The sequence below is a fragment of the Pyxicephalus adspersus genome, chromosome 7 (genome assembly GCF_032062135.1).
Source record: "Pyxicephalus adspersus chromosome 7, UCB_Pads_2.0, whole genome shotgun sequence".
NCBI classification, from domain to species: Eukaryota; Metazoa; Chordata; class Amphibia; order Anura; family Pyxicephalidae; genus Pyxicephalus; species Pyxicephalus adspersus.
Genome location: NC_092864.1, coordinates 48,426,709 through 48,442,327, shown reverse-complemented (window position 1 = coordinate 48,442,327; position 15,619 = coordinate 48,426,709). Strand labels below are relative to the sequence as shown.

The following is a 15,619-nucleotide window of genomic DNA, read 5'->3' as shown; positions in this document are numbered from 1 at the left end:
GATGCTTAAAATTTATGTAAAGTAGGTGGACCTGTGTTTTAAGACACTGCATATATTCCACATAAATTCTCAGGAGGTACCCACCCTAGTTCCAAAAAATATTACCAAATATTTTCTTTTGATACTGTTTTGAAGTAACCTGTTGACTATGATTTAAATGATGTTATATATTACAAATACTCATGCATTTTCCGTGAGCAATGACATTTTTTTCAAATGGGCATCTGTGCCCCTTGCTGACCAAGTATTGAATTTTTAATTCATTTCTAAACTAACACCCTTATTAGATTCTGACAGTTTAAGCTATTACAAACCACGTAAATCAATGCATAATAGGCACCTTCCAACAGTGCTCGTAATGAACGGGGAAAAGAAACAAAGTAAGTCTCTCGTTAGCAATGAAAATTCCTTCACATGCTACTCATCCCATCTTTTACTGGTTCACCTAGTTTTTTGTTTTCTTCCATGAAGGTCATTTTTTAAAGTCATTTTTGTTTTTAATAGTATGGTAAAGTTGTAACAACAGAGATTATATAGTGACACATTTGCTGGTAACTGCAGCCTCGAATCTGCTTATAAGTATCACCTCTCTCAGACCAACAAAAATTTTTTTTAACTGGTGAGTGAGATAGGAATTTACAATATTCTGGTAATTTACCATGTTGCTCTCCTTGTGCTGTTCACCCACCAGCATGCAAGGAAAACCTAAAGCTTTATACCTAAATAGTAAAAGGCTCAGGTTCAGTGAGCATAAACTCTTTTCCCTGAAAATTAAAAAAAAAAAGTTTTGTATATGATCTAAACTGACTAATTACAGACCACATAACTAAAGACTATGTAAACTCTGTAAAGAATATATAAACTGTCTGCGAATATATACATATATATTGTTTTACAGATGCCTGCTATATTTCTAATTTACCACCAATAAAAACTGGTCAACAACAGAACTGTGATTGTTTTATGTCCAAAATTGGAGCACTGTAAAAATCTTTTGGAATAATATATGGCTTTAGCAAGCATCCTACATAGCAGGTTATATGTGTCTAGTGCCTCTTTAGGCCCCAATATAGGTTTTTAAAATGTGGATATGCATATAAGATGTTTATGATAAATGGACATTTTTATTACTACTTGGTTAAAAAATTTCTTGCTTTTAATATTATAATTGAGTTTTTTTGCTACTCTAAAAATCCCCCTTACCCATTTATCCAATTTGGGTTCTTTACTCGACTGTGTAAATCAAACCTTCCGCTTCAGTAATTAGGATTGGCTACCTGGATCATACTTGTATGAGTAGTTGTAAAGTTACTGATCTTTATACTTTTATAAGTTTATTAAAGCGGGACATCCATTTAACAAAAAAGAAAATTTTAGTTTTGAAGGCCTTCGATCTGTGTAGTCACTGAACCCAGAGAATCCTGCGCTGTCTTGACTTTCGTCTTCTTTCTTGGGCTCCCTGTTTGATCCCACACCACTGTTCTCAAATCGATTGAGCACTTGTTTTTTAAAGGAAAGCCCCAGATGACGCAGTGCCCGATTTTGGGCATGCATAGAAGGAGAAGCCTTCAAGCTCCTGGGATAGGATATCCCAGGAGACTGCAAGTTTCCCCTTCAGTCTTTACCTCCCCAGCAGTAGAGACTGAAGGTGCAGGAAATGAAATAAAAAGAGTAATAAAAATAAAAAAGACAAAACATTTGTTTTGATCATCTTAAAGAAAAAAACCCTTTTACATAAGAGCATAAATCAAGGTTTGTTTCAAGCCTGTTAAAATGAAATCTTTTGGTTGTTTTTAGTGACAACATCAGTATTATAAATAAAGATAAATTCTTACATTTTTTTGATCCACAACATGCCTGAAAACCTGATATTTATACAAATTTATGTGCTGCATATCATGCACAAATTTTCCTTTTATTGTCATTTCCAGTACTAGTTTGCTAACACAGATCAAGCAAAGCAAATTCAGTCTGTTCATGTGACTCTTATTGTTTTTTTTTTTTTTTTTATTTTTTTTTTTTTTTTATACTTATGTGAAGTCTTGTTGCATGTCTGTACATAAGCTGCTTCTGGCCACTCATCGCAGTAACCAGCTGGGCCATTTCACCTGCTGAAGCTATTAAGGAGGACTCTCTTCATAGATTAATCCCCTGCGACATTAGGGTTTTTTTCCCCTTCCTTGAACTGACAACCAGAGTAGGCATTCAGAGTTTGCAGGTGGCCAGTATGACGCACATAATTGCCTACAATTTTAGGCAATGAATAAAAATGGTCTACATTACTTGTCAAAGGTTGTATATGCAGTGCCAAGGGAGATCTATGGGAAGCCTTTTAGGGTTTAAAGAACATTTAATAGCAAGGCTGCACAGTGCTTTTTTAATCATAATGCATTTGTAATATAGCACTTTGATCTCCTCCTTGCAGGAAACGGTGTTACATTAGCCACTTTTAAACATTTTTTTGTGAGTGAAAATTTGCAACGGCGAGAGTAAAAGTGATTATTCTTTTAGGCAGAACATGTTGGATTTCATTAAAAAGTTTTAGCAATCCCCCTTACTTGTTAAAATCTGTGGGGAGCCCCGTCCCTGGGGTGTAGTAAATTAGCTATGCTATTGGAAGTCCCCCCCCCCAGAGACTTATTCTTAAAAACTCAATAAGTGGAAATCGATTCATAGCCACACGCAACTTCCTTTCCTAATTTTTCTAACTCATGGAGCAGAAGAAGCAAATCCTCCCACTGATTTTTCAGAGAAAACATTTGTGCATGCAATTACAAACACTCTTTGTAATATATTATATTAACTCAAAATGCCTTGGCCCCATGCCTGGGCATCACATTTGGTCAAACTAGGCAAGGGTGCGACTATATATGACAACTTAAAATAGTTCTTTTGTTATGTTTTGGTACACTTATTTATGTAGATCTTGTACATATAACGGGTGAGAAATGCTCTGGCTCATTATCTTGTGTGGCTAAATTTCAGCTTAAGCAGCAAAGCAGGCAATGATGTAAAGGAAAACCTGTAAAAAGGAGACTAGAGTGCCTCCTTCTGTCTTTATTCCTCAATATGCAATGTTCCTGTTATAAATTTTAAATTATCTAATGAAAAGAAAAAATTTTTATATTTTTTTAATCTATTATAACATAAAAATCTACTATGCATACTCTTAAAATCAATTCTATGCTTTGCTTTCCAATATTTTTCCTTTAGCAACCTATCTGGGTCCTATTCTTCACCACCAAAAACTTGCTTGTAGGAACATTCTGTACTGTACAGGATAAAAAAAATGGTCTTTCTGATTGGATGGTATAAACATTATTTTGTTATAAACATTTTTAAATCACTAAGAAACATAAATAGAATCCTTCATGTTTTGCTATAAAAATAAGGAAAAAACCTATCCTGATTTTTTACTAACAAAAGCTAACCTCACGCATTAAATATGCTATCTTTGCGAGGGTCTAGCTTGACCCGTCAGAGCAGTCTTCTTGATTAACATCTGCTTATACAGAGGACCCAGCCACATGCAGCTTTGAGATGTACAACGGCAAGAACTGATCAGGGAAGACTCGAAGGGATCACTTTGTGTCACTTGCTGTTTGCAGTTTCCATTTCACAGACGATTAATCTTTTTGTGAATAAAGGCCACAGAAACAAAGCGCATCGGGCTTTTCCTGCAGTTACTACTCCTGAATGCACACTAGCCTGCTAACTAGAAGGCCTTTAGGTTTCCTGCCGAGAGAGATGTTCCAAGCCTGAATGCAGCTGGTTAGGGGTCAGCAGAGCAAGCCACTTGCCATTGTGTAATGGAGGCTTTGGCTTGGCTCACTTTTTGCAGGCTGGGTGGCAGAAGGGGGCAGGGAAACGATTTTTGGCAAAAAAAAAAAAAAAAGATTATAAAAGGGGATGTTTGGCACAGCAGACATCATTTCACAGAGCTTTCCATGCCAATAATCATCTCTGTATCTGTTTCTTTGGCTATTGAATCAAGGTCTCTTTTCATTGTTCTCATATTCTCCTCACAGGCCGCGTTAATAAGTGTTTGTTTATTGCATGCAGAGCTGTGTGATGATTTCTGCATTCTGTATTGACGCTGCACCATTTTGTGTATTTATTGTTATTTTAATGTTTGTTTATGCATATAATAATTTAGGAAGAAACATAACATTTGTGTGTTTATAATTTTTAGTGGGTTTTTATGAATATATTTTTTTCATCTTTTTGAATTGGGTTTTAGGGAATAAATATGAAATTGTTTTATTAGTTATTTAAATATATTTTGCGGGGCATCCTAAAACTAAATACTTTTTGTTTCTTGACCTACTCTACCACCACACAAACCTCATGGATTTATGTTCCTCTGTATAGTGGCTATTTCTATTAGCCAGAACCAAAACTAAAAGGTTTGCTGGGTAGGTATGCCTTATAGAAGAAATTTGCATAAGACACTTCTTAGCTGGTTCTGATCTATGAAATTGAAAGTTTTGGTAGAGGATACTTCTTAAAGCAGAAGTAAACCCAAAACTCACCCAAAACAAATACAAAAATCACACCTTCAATCCCGAAAATCAGTCTATCCGTTAGGATGTTTCTTCCATCGGGTCCTGCGTCATCTTCAGTCCGGCGCAGAGGGAGGGCCAGGCCCCGACATTTTCTCCTTTCTTCTTTCTTTCTTTTTTTCTATGTCATCCGATCTCGCACTGCGCAGACCCGAGATCGGGTGATCCATTTTTTCACATTTTTCCCCCCCTTCTGAGCAGCCAAGGGCCTCCGGGATGCGTGACTTTGGTATCCCAGTAGGCTCTGCGCTCTAATTCATTCTTGAACGTCTAGGGAATTGAGAATTAAGGGGGTGATGTTGCCCCCCCCCCCCCCCCCTTAAAAAAAAAAGTGTTTAAAACACTAACATTTTTTTTTTTTTACTTTAAAAAAAAGGGTTGTCTACCCTCCTATGTAAAGTATAAACTCTGAGTTTAGGTACGCTTTAAGTGGGGGAAGATCATTTGGAGAATTGACCATAAGATTTCACATTTCACTCTGTACCATAAAAACATAAATTAAAATATTGATCTATATACTCCAGATAAATTGCATGTTATTTATCCTGCTGCCAGCAAGCTCTGCTGGAGGGGCTATTGGCTTCCTTTTCCATGTCCTATGGGACATTTACTCAAGGATAGTGTCTTCTTGGGCTAAAGTGAATGAGCTACTTTTTCAACTGCTCAACATTTGGCATGATTAAACCCCTGATGCATTTACTGGGGCTTCCTATATGAGGTCTGCCTTCTATCTAAAAGATTTCTGGATACAACCTGCAACCATTGCGGTTTGTTATTTGAGAGCAGCAGTTACCAAGAAAGCCTCTAAAAGAAGAAAGTTCATACCAAGGGACTTACATTGCCAACATGCTACAGCCAGTTACCATCAGGCATAAGATCAGGCTGGAAAGCTCATCATAAAAACATACCAAAATTAAAATGAACAAAAAATAAAGGCATATTAAATTGTATTATGTAGGCAACAAGGATTAATAGAATTTTTATCATGACCTGTACAGTTAGGATTAAGTTTATAAAAAAATCACTGTGTTGAGCTGATTGGAGCTGAAGAATTTGCAAAGCTAGGTTCACTTTGAAGATATTGATGGCAGAGATTTGTGATAATGCTGGATGTCACTTTAAATATGCTTCAACAGTACTTAAAAATGGGTATTCTGTTGAAGCCTGTTGGCAGTATGGGACATCCAGCCCTGCTAATATTATCTGTGTTTAGCATCTTTTAAATAGAGCTGAGGGTTGCTTTCTGAAAAGCTTATAGTATACACATATTTTTACAAACTGCAAGCCCTGTGAACAAGAACTATAAAGGTACAAAGTATGTGCTCAGCTGTATAGGTACAACTAGATTGCTCTTAATCTACTGTTTGAAATCCACAACTACTATATTGGAACACTGCATGTCTGAACATTCATTTTTATCCTTATGATGTGGGTAAGTGTAGAAATCAGAATATTTCTGCCCCATTCCCCCCAAAATCAAAGTCCACCTGAGAATTAGGCTGGAGGTCAGCTGTTAGGGTTTAGTAGAGTTGACTACATATCACAAAGGAAAAGGTAATTTGTGAGGTACAAAACCTAGTACTTGGCTTTGGACTTTACTTGTTCCAAGGCAATGGTTCACTATGAATTGGAATTGGCTGAAATCCCTGAAAGCTGTACCATCTTCTATATTTCGCTTGCCTAAATTCATTTTAAACAGTTCTGCAGATATGCCATGTAAATACATTCATATTACATTGACTGTCTAAGGTCCTTTATATATAGCTATTACCACATTGTGAAAAGTAAGTAATCCTTTACAAATATTTGACAGGCATTGCTTGTTGCTAAATCTGTAGATTAGGATTTATAATGTAGAACTAAACCAGGCATGTCTAAAGTCTGGCCCGAGGGCCAATTGTGGTCCTTGTTCAGATTTCAACCAGTTCGGCGTCCCTGTCTTAAAATCAATAATTTCCGGCCCGACAGCACTGTTGACAACATTATAAAATACATGTGCACAAAAAAAGCTATTTTATATTTTATTACAGTTGCTCAACCGCCTTGCGATTGTCGGCCCACTACTTGGCGGGCATAATCGACAGGACGGGAGTCCCCATGTCTGCACATGGAATCCCCTATGTCATTATAGTGGGCATGTGCTGTGCGGGACCTGCACGGACCACGCCCACTCTGATTCCAAGGCCCTGATTTTTTAAAGTTCTCCAAGGCTGGAGAGAATACAGTTTTGGCCCTCTTTGCAAAAAGTTTGAACACCCCTGAACTAAACTATTACAACTGTCACAGAGTAACAGTTGTAGCACCTGTAGCACACTTGATCAATGAGCTGTCCTAACAAAACACATGCCAACATGCACGACTTAGTGAGTGTGAGACATCCTAGTGTGAATGGACCCTACTCAGTGACTTCTAAAATAAGATTATTTTTGTTGTTGTCAAATGCTTTCTTTTTTTAATCATTTTTCTATCATGCAATATTTGAGTTTATGGGAAATAATCAAGTGTTTATGGTCATGATGAGTGCTTTTACTGTCATTTGTTGAACTTATCGTTTTGTCTCTTTAATTTACCATAGGACATAATGTGCAAAGTCAAAACCTGGGTAATAGATGAGAAGAATCATGTCCGCTATTACCATGATTGGAATGACAAGGAGGTAATGCTTTAATTTATATATAACTTTTTTTTCCTCTAATTGCCATTGCCTTAACACTAGCTCTAAAAGAAGTAAACTTCACCACCAGATTATTTCCCAAATTTGTCCCTGGTGATCTGGCCAGCAACCTTCTGTCTGTCCCAGTGTTAGTGTTCACACACTATACACTGTATCTGTTGAAGCGTTGTCATCCTAGACCTGGAAGTGTTAGGAATACAGAACATCCCCCCATTTAATTTACATACCATAGCAAAAGGCGTTTTATAGTTCAGTTTGTTGAGGTATTCATACACTTTTGATTGTATTTTTAAAACCTGGAATCTGATATTCCATCAAACGTTCCCTCATGGGAATCAATTACTGCCATTGAAACACATGGACCTGGAAGATTCCCATGAGGTAATGTTTGATGGAATGTCCCGTTTTGTTAGTCGAGTCCTTTAAGAAATATTTTTCAAAAAAAAAAAAAATAAGAAAAGGATTTATATTTTATAGTCTAATTTTTTCCTCCACTATTTTGTCTTTCTGAATGTTTATTCTAAGGTGAAAATTAGCTATACTTTATATTGATTTATAACCTTTATCTTGTAGTAAACCTGGACTTAATAATTCATGTCAAAATAAAAGATGCACTTTACAGTAGGGATCCTGAGTCTTTCTTTGCCGTTCTTTGCTTTCTGGATCTGTCTGAAAAGTCACAGTGTACGTTCAACACTGATTGGAGGTTACACAAGGATGAGGCCCCTTAGTTCAATGTTTTTTAAATAAAAATTAAGAGATTAAAAAGAAAAATCACCAGCTACCCCTCCCCCCTATTCTTATGGCTGTTTTTTGGCACACCAAAGGCAGCAATAAATTCTGTAGAGATAATTGTTTTAATTAATATGCATTTATATAACACTATCATTTTCCGCAGCACTCAAAAACATTGGAAAATTCATGATAATGTCCCTCACAATCTAAAGTCTTTACGCCAGTCAAAAGCTAATTTTAGCTGGAAGCCAATTAACCTGCAATTTTTTGGGGCTTCGAAGGATCCTGGGTTATGCATAGGAAACCCACACACTTGGTAGCATACAAACTCGATGCGGATAATGTCCTGGCCAGAGTTTGACCCTGAACTATACATTTTAGGAATTTACACTGTGTTTGACCATATAATCTGATATTGCTTTTATCGGGGGCTTACCTGGCCATTAACTTCATCTTCAGTTTTTTACAATTTCTCAGATATTTAAAAGCAACTTCATGCAACGCTTATTTCTCCGTTCTTGGCAGAGAGAGCAATGTCCAGTCAGATGGTTACTGCAATATACGACCAGAGAACCCACCACAGTGCTCTCTCTATGGAGAATCCACTGGAGGGTGTAGTATTTCCATATCATGTAGCTCAAACTGGTCTTCCATGAAATGTTTGAGACATGCAGCAATTCTGCTTAGAGAGAAAAAGATCTAGCTGCTATGATTGGACTACAATAAGAATTGGGTGGTGGGTGAACCCTTGACTTCATCAAGAATTGATAAATATATAGTATATACTAGGAACCACATTCCTATTACATTTGGTTTGTTTTTGCTCTTTATGTGTATGTATAGCAGATGTATGTGCTCTATAGTTTGTGGTCCAAGACAATATATTAACAAACTGTTTTTAACAGTTCTTAAAATTTTAATGTTTACCAACATTTTAGCTTTTGAAACTTTTTTTTCCTTTTTTGTCCCCCATTTTTTTCTACTTTCTAGATTGATGTGCTAAATAAGTACTTATTCCTGACCTCCAAGCCAATGATCTATCTAGTCAACCTCTCTGAAAAAGACTACATCCGCAAGAAAAACAAGTGGTAAGTCGTTATCGGACAGTATTATTCTGTCTGACACTTGTGTAGGAAAATCACACAGACAATGTTTCACAAGCATGAAACGACCAGGTAACACATAATATACCTGACTATTAGGCTGTCTCTCTCAGCTCCAGATTGAACTAATAGAACTAGGTTTCACTGCTGTGCTCGGGCATGTACTTTGAGGATATTAAATAGGTGACAGTGATGGAAATACCTAGTGACTGCTGTTTTAAATGCTGCCATTTATCACTTTTTTATTGTGACTCACTCAGAGAAGCTACATAACCTCAAAACTTAAATGCTGCTTTTAAGAAATCCTACATGGGAGGGAGCTGCTATTAAATAAACATATAGGGTCTCACCAGGTACCTCTTGATCTGGCATTTATTGTGGACCACAGTAGCTGTGTGCATTTTCCAGCAAGTTGCATAGCTCCAGAAAGACACTAAAGGAGTATTGTATGCTTTAAAGATAATAGAAAAGTTATCTTGTTTTGTGTAGATGAGTTCAGAAGGGTGGTGCCTAATTAAATGATGGAACATGTGTGCTATGGAACCAGCCAGATTCTGCAACACCTCTGCCGTTTCATCACTTTTGTAAAATCAAGTTTTAAAAAAAGGCCCTTTAGCACACATTCATTATGAAAATTCTTTTTTTTTTATCAACATCATTGTCCTGTTACACATATGGTCAGCATTGGACGACTCATTAGAAAAATATATTTTTTAGTTACACTTATTTTTTTAGACAAACCTTTTTTTATCATGTCCATATTTCCATAATAAAGTGGACCTATCACCAAAATTTTTACTTTATATATAAGGGCATGTATACATTTTACATATATGAAAGGTTTTTTTTTTAATTTCATATATGTTTACATTTATTTATTGTTTTTTTTTTTTTTTTTAAATGGGGAAGCCCCTCTGGCAAAGTCTAATTGGGAGACCAGAGCCTCCTGGGATGCATACATGTCACGTATCCCAGGAGATCAGGCATGCGTATACTGGGCTTTTTCCTGCAATGGGGGAAAGAAATTATTTTTGCCCCTTTAAAAGCATTATGTGTTTTATTCTATTTAAACTACAGAAGAGTCTGGGATTTTAAAGGTGATCTGGACATCAGCTTTAAAGTAGTTTGTTTCAATTAACCACAGCTGATTGCAGTCATAAGCCACTGCACTCTCTTCTTTTACTGCCTTATGTTACCTGAACTTGAGCCTCTATAAATGTCCCGTATTTTGAAAGGGCTCTCAAAGGAGTATCTAAATGTGGGCTTGTTGTCAAAATGCAAATAAATCTGTAGGGCACATGTTTGCACCAACAAATTGTGTTATTTAAAGTATAGACGTACTTTTCTCGTGCTTCTTTTTGACATTTTAATAAAAATGATCACATAGTATCTGGCTACTGGGGATATTGTGGGTGTTTCCTACAATTGGAGGGTACAGAGATGCTGATTTACATCAGACAGAGCCTACATTGCATAATTAAAGTGAGGTAAAAACACCAGCTAGGCACACTCTGGAATCTGAGCCTGTATATGTAATGAACAAATATGGCTTCTCCTATGTACATAAGTGTAAACTATAAAGAAACTAGGTTTTTGAAGTGGACCTGTCATTAAGGTTCCCACTTCACAAGTCAATAAAGTAGGTTGCATTACCAAATCACAATAATATTTTGAGTACAAGCAGTTGAGTAAAAATCAGCTGATCCTATACCTGTAACACGTGGTAAATGATCATATGATGTATGGCTGCCAAGAGCCTGGTGGTTATTTTTTATGGCTCAAAACTGCATAGATTACTTTGCTTTTTATGTGGCAGACCAGCTTTGAAAAAAGTGCAGTGAGCTTAAAAGATCAGGATGACATATCACTGTTCAGCACTGCTAACCATAAATTGGAGTCTGCATTGGTAAGAAACAACTCTAATTACCCCATGCATTTGTATAAATTTTAACTGTACATAGAAACAAGGCTTCTAAAACACATTATCAGTATGATCTTTTTATCTAAAAAAAAAAAAATGTAAAAAGGCTATAATTAACTATTAACGTACTAATATTGTTTATACGCTCCATGCCCACATGTATCCTGACAAAAACAAACGGTGCAAAGGTTTCCAATGCAGAGGGCAGCTTTTATGCACCCATTTGGCTACAAATGTCAAATCCGCTGCAGCAGATAAAACAGTTTACTAGCCAAAAACATATCTCTGCTGTTAGGCCAGGAGGCCTAATGATTTTTTTTATAAAATTTATCCAGTTCTCTGCACAGTTCAACTTGTTCCAGGGACTACACAATGATTAAAAAGAAAGGCAGGAAGTGAAAGGAAATCTCCCTAAAGAGAAAAAGAGGCTTTGGTTTTAGGTAGCCGCTTAAGAATTCTGTATTTTTTTTTTTATGTATTTTTTTTTTTATTTAAAACACAAGAACAAACAGAAGGTTAGCACCATAAATAACAAAGAATTCAGTATTTAAATGACTTTTAGGGCAAGATCTCTGTGTAAAGTGTATTCGTGGAAAGGTGGTGGAATCTTGGAGAGAACAGTATATGCGTGACTCTTCAATATATCCACGTTGAAGGGAAAAACATAAACTACTGTAAAGAATCTTGTCATCAGGATATTGAAGAGCCAAAAAAGCTGGCTGGTGTTACAATACTCCAGCATTGCCTAAAAAATCTAAATTATCTCTTGCGGATATAGTTGGCCTTTGTGGAGCTCTCAGTGTGGACAGAAACAACTTTGAAATGTTTGTAAAGCTGATCAATAAATAAACCTTCTGATTTTCCCTCCTGTTGTGGCTGGAGGAGAAAACATCCTTGAGAATTATTGGTTTCAAAAGAACACCTCATGGATTTTTGGCACAGATCCTCTTTGTAGCTTTTCATGGTTAAACTATAAAGTTACCTAAATCAATGCAAATCCTGACCCAAATATCTGATTCGTCTTCAAATCCACCCGCAGGATTTCCATCGCACTGTAATTCGTTAACTCTAGTTAGTTGCACATGGTTTCAATTCCAAGTTGCGGGAAAAAATTGCATTTCTATACAATATCAAAGAGCAAGAGTTCTTTAAACTGGGGAAAAAATAAACATTCAGACATAGAAAGCCAAAACAATAATTATTATCACATGGCTTTCCCCTATAAATTATTAGAGAAGGTTATACGATAAGTTGTGCAACTTAAATAGACCCAGATAGTGTTGGAATGTTTGCAATTATTAAAGAAAGTTTTGGAGTGGTGGTTCAAGTTTAATATCAACATTTCACGACACATGCATAGTTAATTACAGCTGCTGGCATTTCTTACATACTATATGTAAAAGCCAACTAACATTTTCTGTTTAACTGGGCATCTCTGGTCTACACAGTGATGTCCTTTTAGTGTCCACCTCCTTCTGCCATTCTTTAGTGTCAATAGATTGTCAAGGTTTTTTGGGTTTGTAATGAATGCAACAGATAAATAGATGTGGGGATTTCAGCTGAGATCTCTCACACCTCCTTGAGATGTTCTCCTCTTGCATCTACAGACTATGGAGTTGATTTACCAAAGCAGTAGAATCACTTTTAAAAGTGCGTGTTCAACTTAGATGAATGATCTTGAATGTTGGTAAATGTTTGGTTTTAATGGCCATTGATGTGCAGGGAAAATATTCACTTATTTTTAACACAAAATAATGGTGGATCGATTTCGGTAAGTAAATCAACATCTATAGTCATGTCAGTTGGGGTAAAATTTTAATCTTACTTGGTTCAATGTGAATCGTAGGAAGTTACTATTATACCTGTCTGTTGAAAGTTTTATACAGTTTTTGCATGCACCAAGGTTCAGTTGCAGGTCTCAAAACAGGAAATGTACCAATTGTGGAAAGAGGTTCCTGCTTGGTCCTTGTGCAGCTAGTAGATGTGTACTGCTGTCTTCTGGTCTCCAAGCAGTGCACAGGTCTTGTTGCTGACCTCTATTTATAATGTCATTCAGACAGTGCAGGACACTCTTTTACAGTGTTTTCCAAGCAAATGGGCAGAAATGTTTTCCCACAATATATTCCTGAAGTTTAAAGATCGAAAATTGAGGAAGGGCAATGGGGCTGTTGCTAGTTTTGTTTTAAAATTAAAACTATAAATTGCTTAGAAGCAGGTAGAATGGGGGAAAAGGGGCTTCCTATTGTATACATTTGTGTGTGAAAGATAAATCTGTTTTGTTCTTGTATTTGAATGTCACACCTGTGTTGGGATGATTACAGGAGGGGCTATATGTGTTCTAATGGTGCGGTAAATGCTATTCCCAGACCCTCATGGCAGACAGTCTACTCAGAAGACGCCAGTATTCCATTACCTGTCTCCAGGCGACTTTTTCCATTTAAAGACCACTAATAATGGTCACACTTCCTAATCAATGCCAAGCTCTTTGCATCTGAAGAGAGACTGTAGATTAACTCATGTAAGAAAACGCCAGTCTTCCTATGTGTGTGTGTGTTTGTTAAAATATATGTGCCATTTTGAGCATTGTGAATTACCTTTTTAAATGCACTTATTTAATTTTGAACTCTGGTAGACGTTTGTGAAATTGTCGCCCGAAGATCAAAGACTCTGCATTTGAGTGATGTTCGTCACCATTTTCGGCACAGTTTTGGCCACCTGCTGTTGCTATTTTCCCTCCAGCTAACCATTGAGCACCCCCTGCGCATCTCTGCTCGTAAAACATGATTGAGGAAGTATTTCAGATCTATTTATGAGCCTTTAGCAGGGCATGATGGGACAGGGCCTTCATGAGTCATATATACAGCCATAGTTTATTCACGGCTATCCAACCCTGTTCTATGCAATATATTTTGAGTATCTTGAATATATAGGACAACAGACTGTATATTATATACATCTAGGAGTTGGGGTTTTCCCTCTAAACCTGTCTGCACTTTAAAAAATATATATATGTGTATATATGCGCTAAAAAAATAAAGTAGAATACCAAAAAGTAGACTGCCATTACTAACCTACAATTCTGAAAATGCTAGTGTTCCAGTTGTTATGGTGATCCTTATATTTTAAAAATGAAATGATCTAGATGTCTTCCACAAGTTTAAGTAACCATAGTATAAACATAACACATAAATTATGTTTACATATGTAAGCTATACAGCAAATGTGTAATTTACAATGAAGAATGGGAAGTTCAAAGAAAACAATCTTTGATGCATCTATATATCATACAGACTATATTATAGAGTGTATTAGATCAATAATTGAGGGTTGTACTAATACCACATTTTTTTGTTAAGTAGAACAGCAAAGACATTTGAGAATTTGGAACAAACCAATTCAAAGTATTGCATCAGTTCAACCTCAACTGCTAACTGCTTTCTAACTCTGTGTCATGCAGTTGAGGTTTTCTGCTGTTCAATGTTTCTAGGAGTTGATTGATCCTTGGTTCAGCAGGAAACACTTTCAGCTTTATACCAACCGCAGTGAGCTGTGGTTGAGCTGCAGTCCACTGCAACCGCATGCACAAAGTAGTTCCCAACTGCTCTGTTCAGTTGAATGGGAGCAATTGGGAGTGCAGTTGAACCTGCAGCAGACCACTGTTATCATCCGCAGGTCTGAAAATTGTCTTATTAAATTCCTGTAACACTTCAGTCACTGCTTTATTAGAAGCAATGTATTTAAATTGTATCTGGAATTGTATGTTATAAATATGGTGTCTGAACATACATTGTATTAAACATACTGGCAATCATACTGATCCTGTCATTGAACCAAGCAACAATGTAGATCAGACGTTTTGACATTGCTTCAAACTTTTTTTTTTGTGCTGTATTTATTGACTAAAAGTTTTCAAGTCAGTGGCAGCCAAAGACTGGTTTCAGTTACCTTAAATTGAATTCAGGAATAGATCATGTTGTCAAACAAAAGTGCCAGCACCATGTCTTATAATGCATTTTACTTTTACATTCCTGTAGTCATGATAATACTGCAAAATACTGCAGGTTGCCATGCAGCACTACACTAATCAAAGCCCCTGTGCCACCTAAGGAATGACAGTTTCCTTTCCACATAAAGCATCTGCTCTGCAAGGTGCATCGACACATGTTTATAGCCAAGGCTGCGTACACACGTGCAATGGTTCTCATCCAATAATCTGCTCAGAGCTGATATCAGATGACAATCTTGCCTGTGTACAGTGCTCGTTGTCCATTGTCCGAACGACCCTCCTGGCAGATCCACAGATGACGAACGCTCGTAATGCAAGTGAAGGGGAGTGAGCACAGCGGGGTGCCACTCTGCCGTTTTTCCCTCTCCATAGAGCAGGAAGGTGCTGTATATGCAGTGTTGTTTGTGCATCGTGCACTTATTTGTTTTTGGAAAGGATTGTGAAAGATCCTTTTCAATGACAACTAATGAACGTGTGTACATAGCCTAACTCCAGGCATTATTTTTTTAGGTAGCTGCAGCATCACTACAGCCACTGCTTTGTAAATGGCAAAGCAAGTGAAGGTGAAGCGGCACAACACAAGATGTGGTGTCCTATAAACATAGTAGTATATATCAC

The 15,619-nt window shown here is 36.8% G+C and overlaps 1 protein-coding gene across 3 annotated transcripts in view; it reads left to right on the top strand.

The window, feature by feature from the left end:
* The window catches only part of OLA1 (Obg like ATPase 1), a 103,630-nt gene that overhangs the window by 55,574 nt on the left and 32,437 nt on the right, over window positions 1–15,619 (top strand). For all 3 annotated transcript variants that reach the window (XM_072418358.1, XM_072418357.1, XM_072418355.1), the window contains exons 6-7: window positions 7,138–7,218; window positions 8,962–9,059. In XM_072418358.1, coding sequence (XP_072274459.1) covers window positions 7,138–7,218; window positions 8,962–9,059 — 179 coding nt within the window. The remainder of the gene's footprint in view (window positions 1–7,137; window positions 7,219–8,961; window positions 9,060–15,619) is intronic.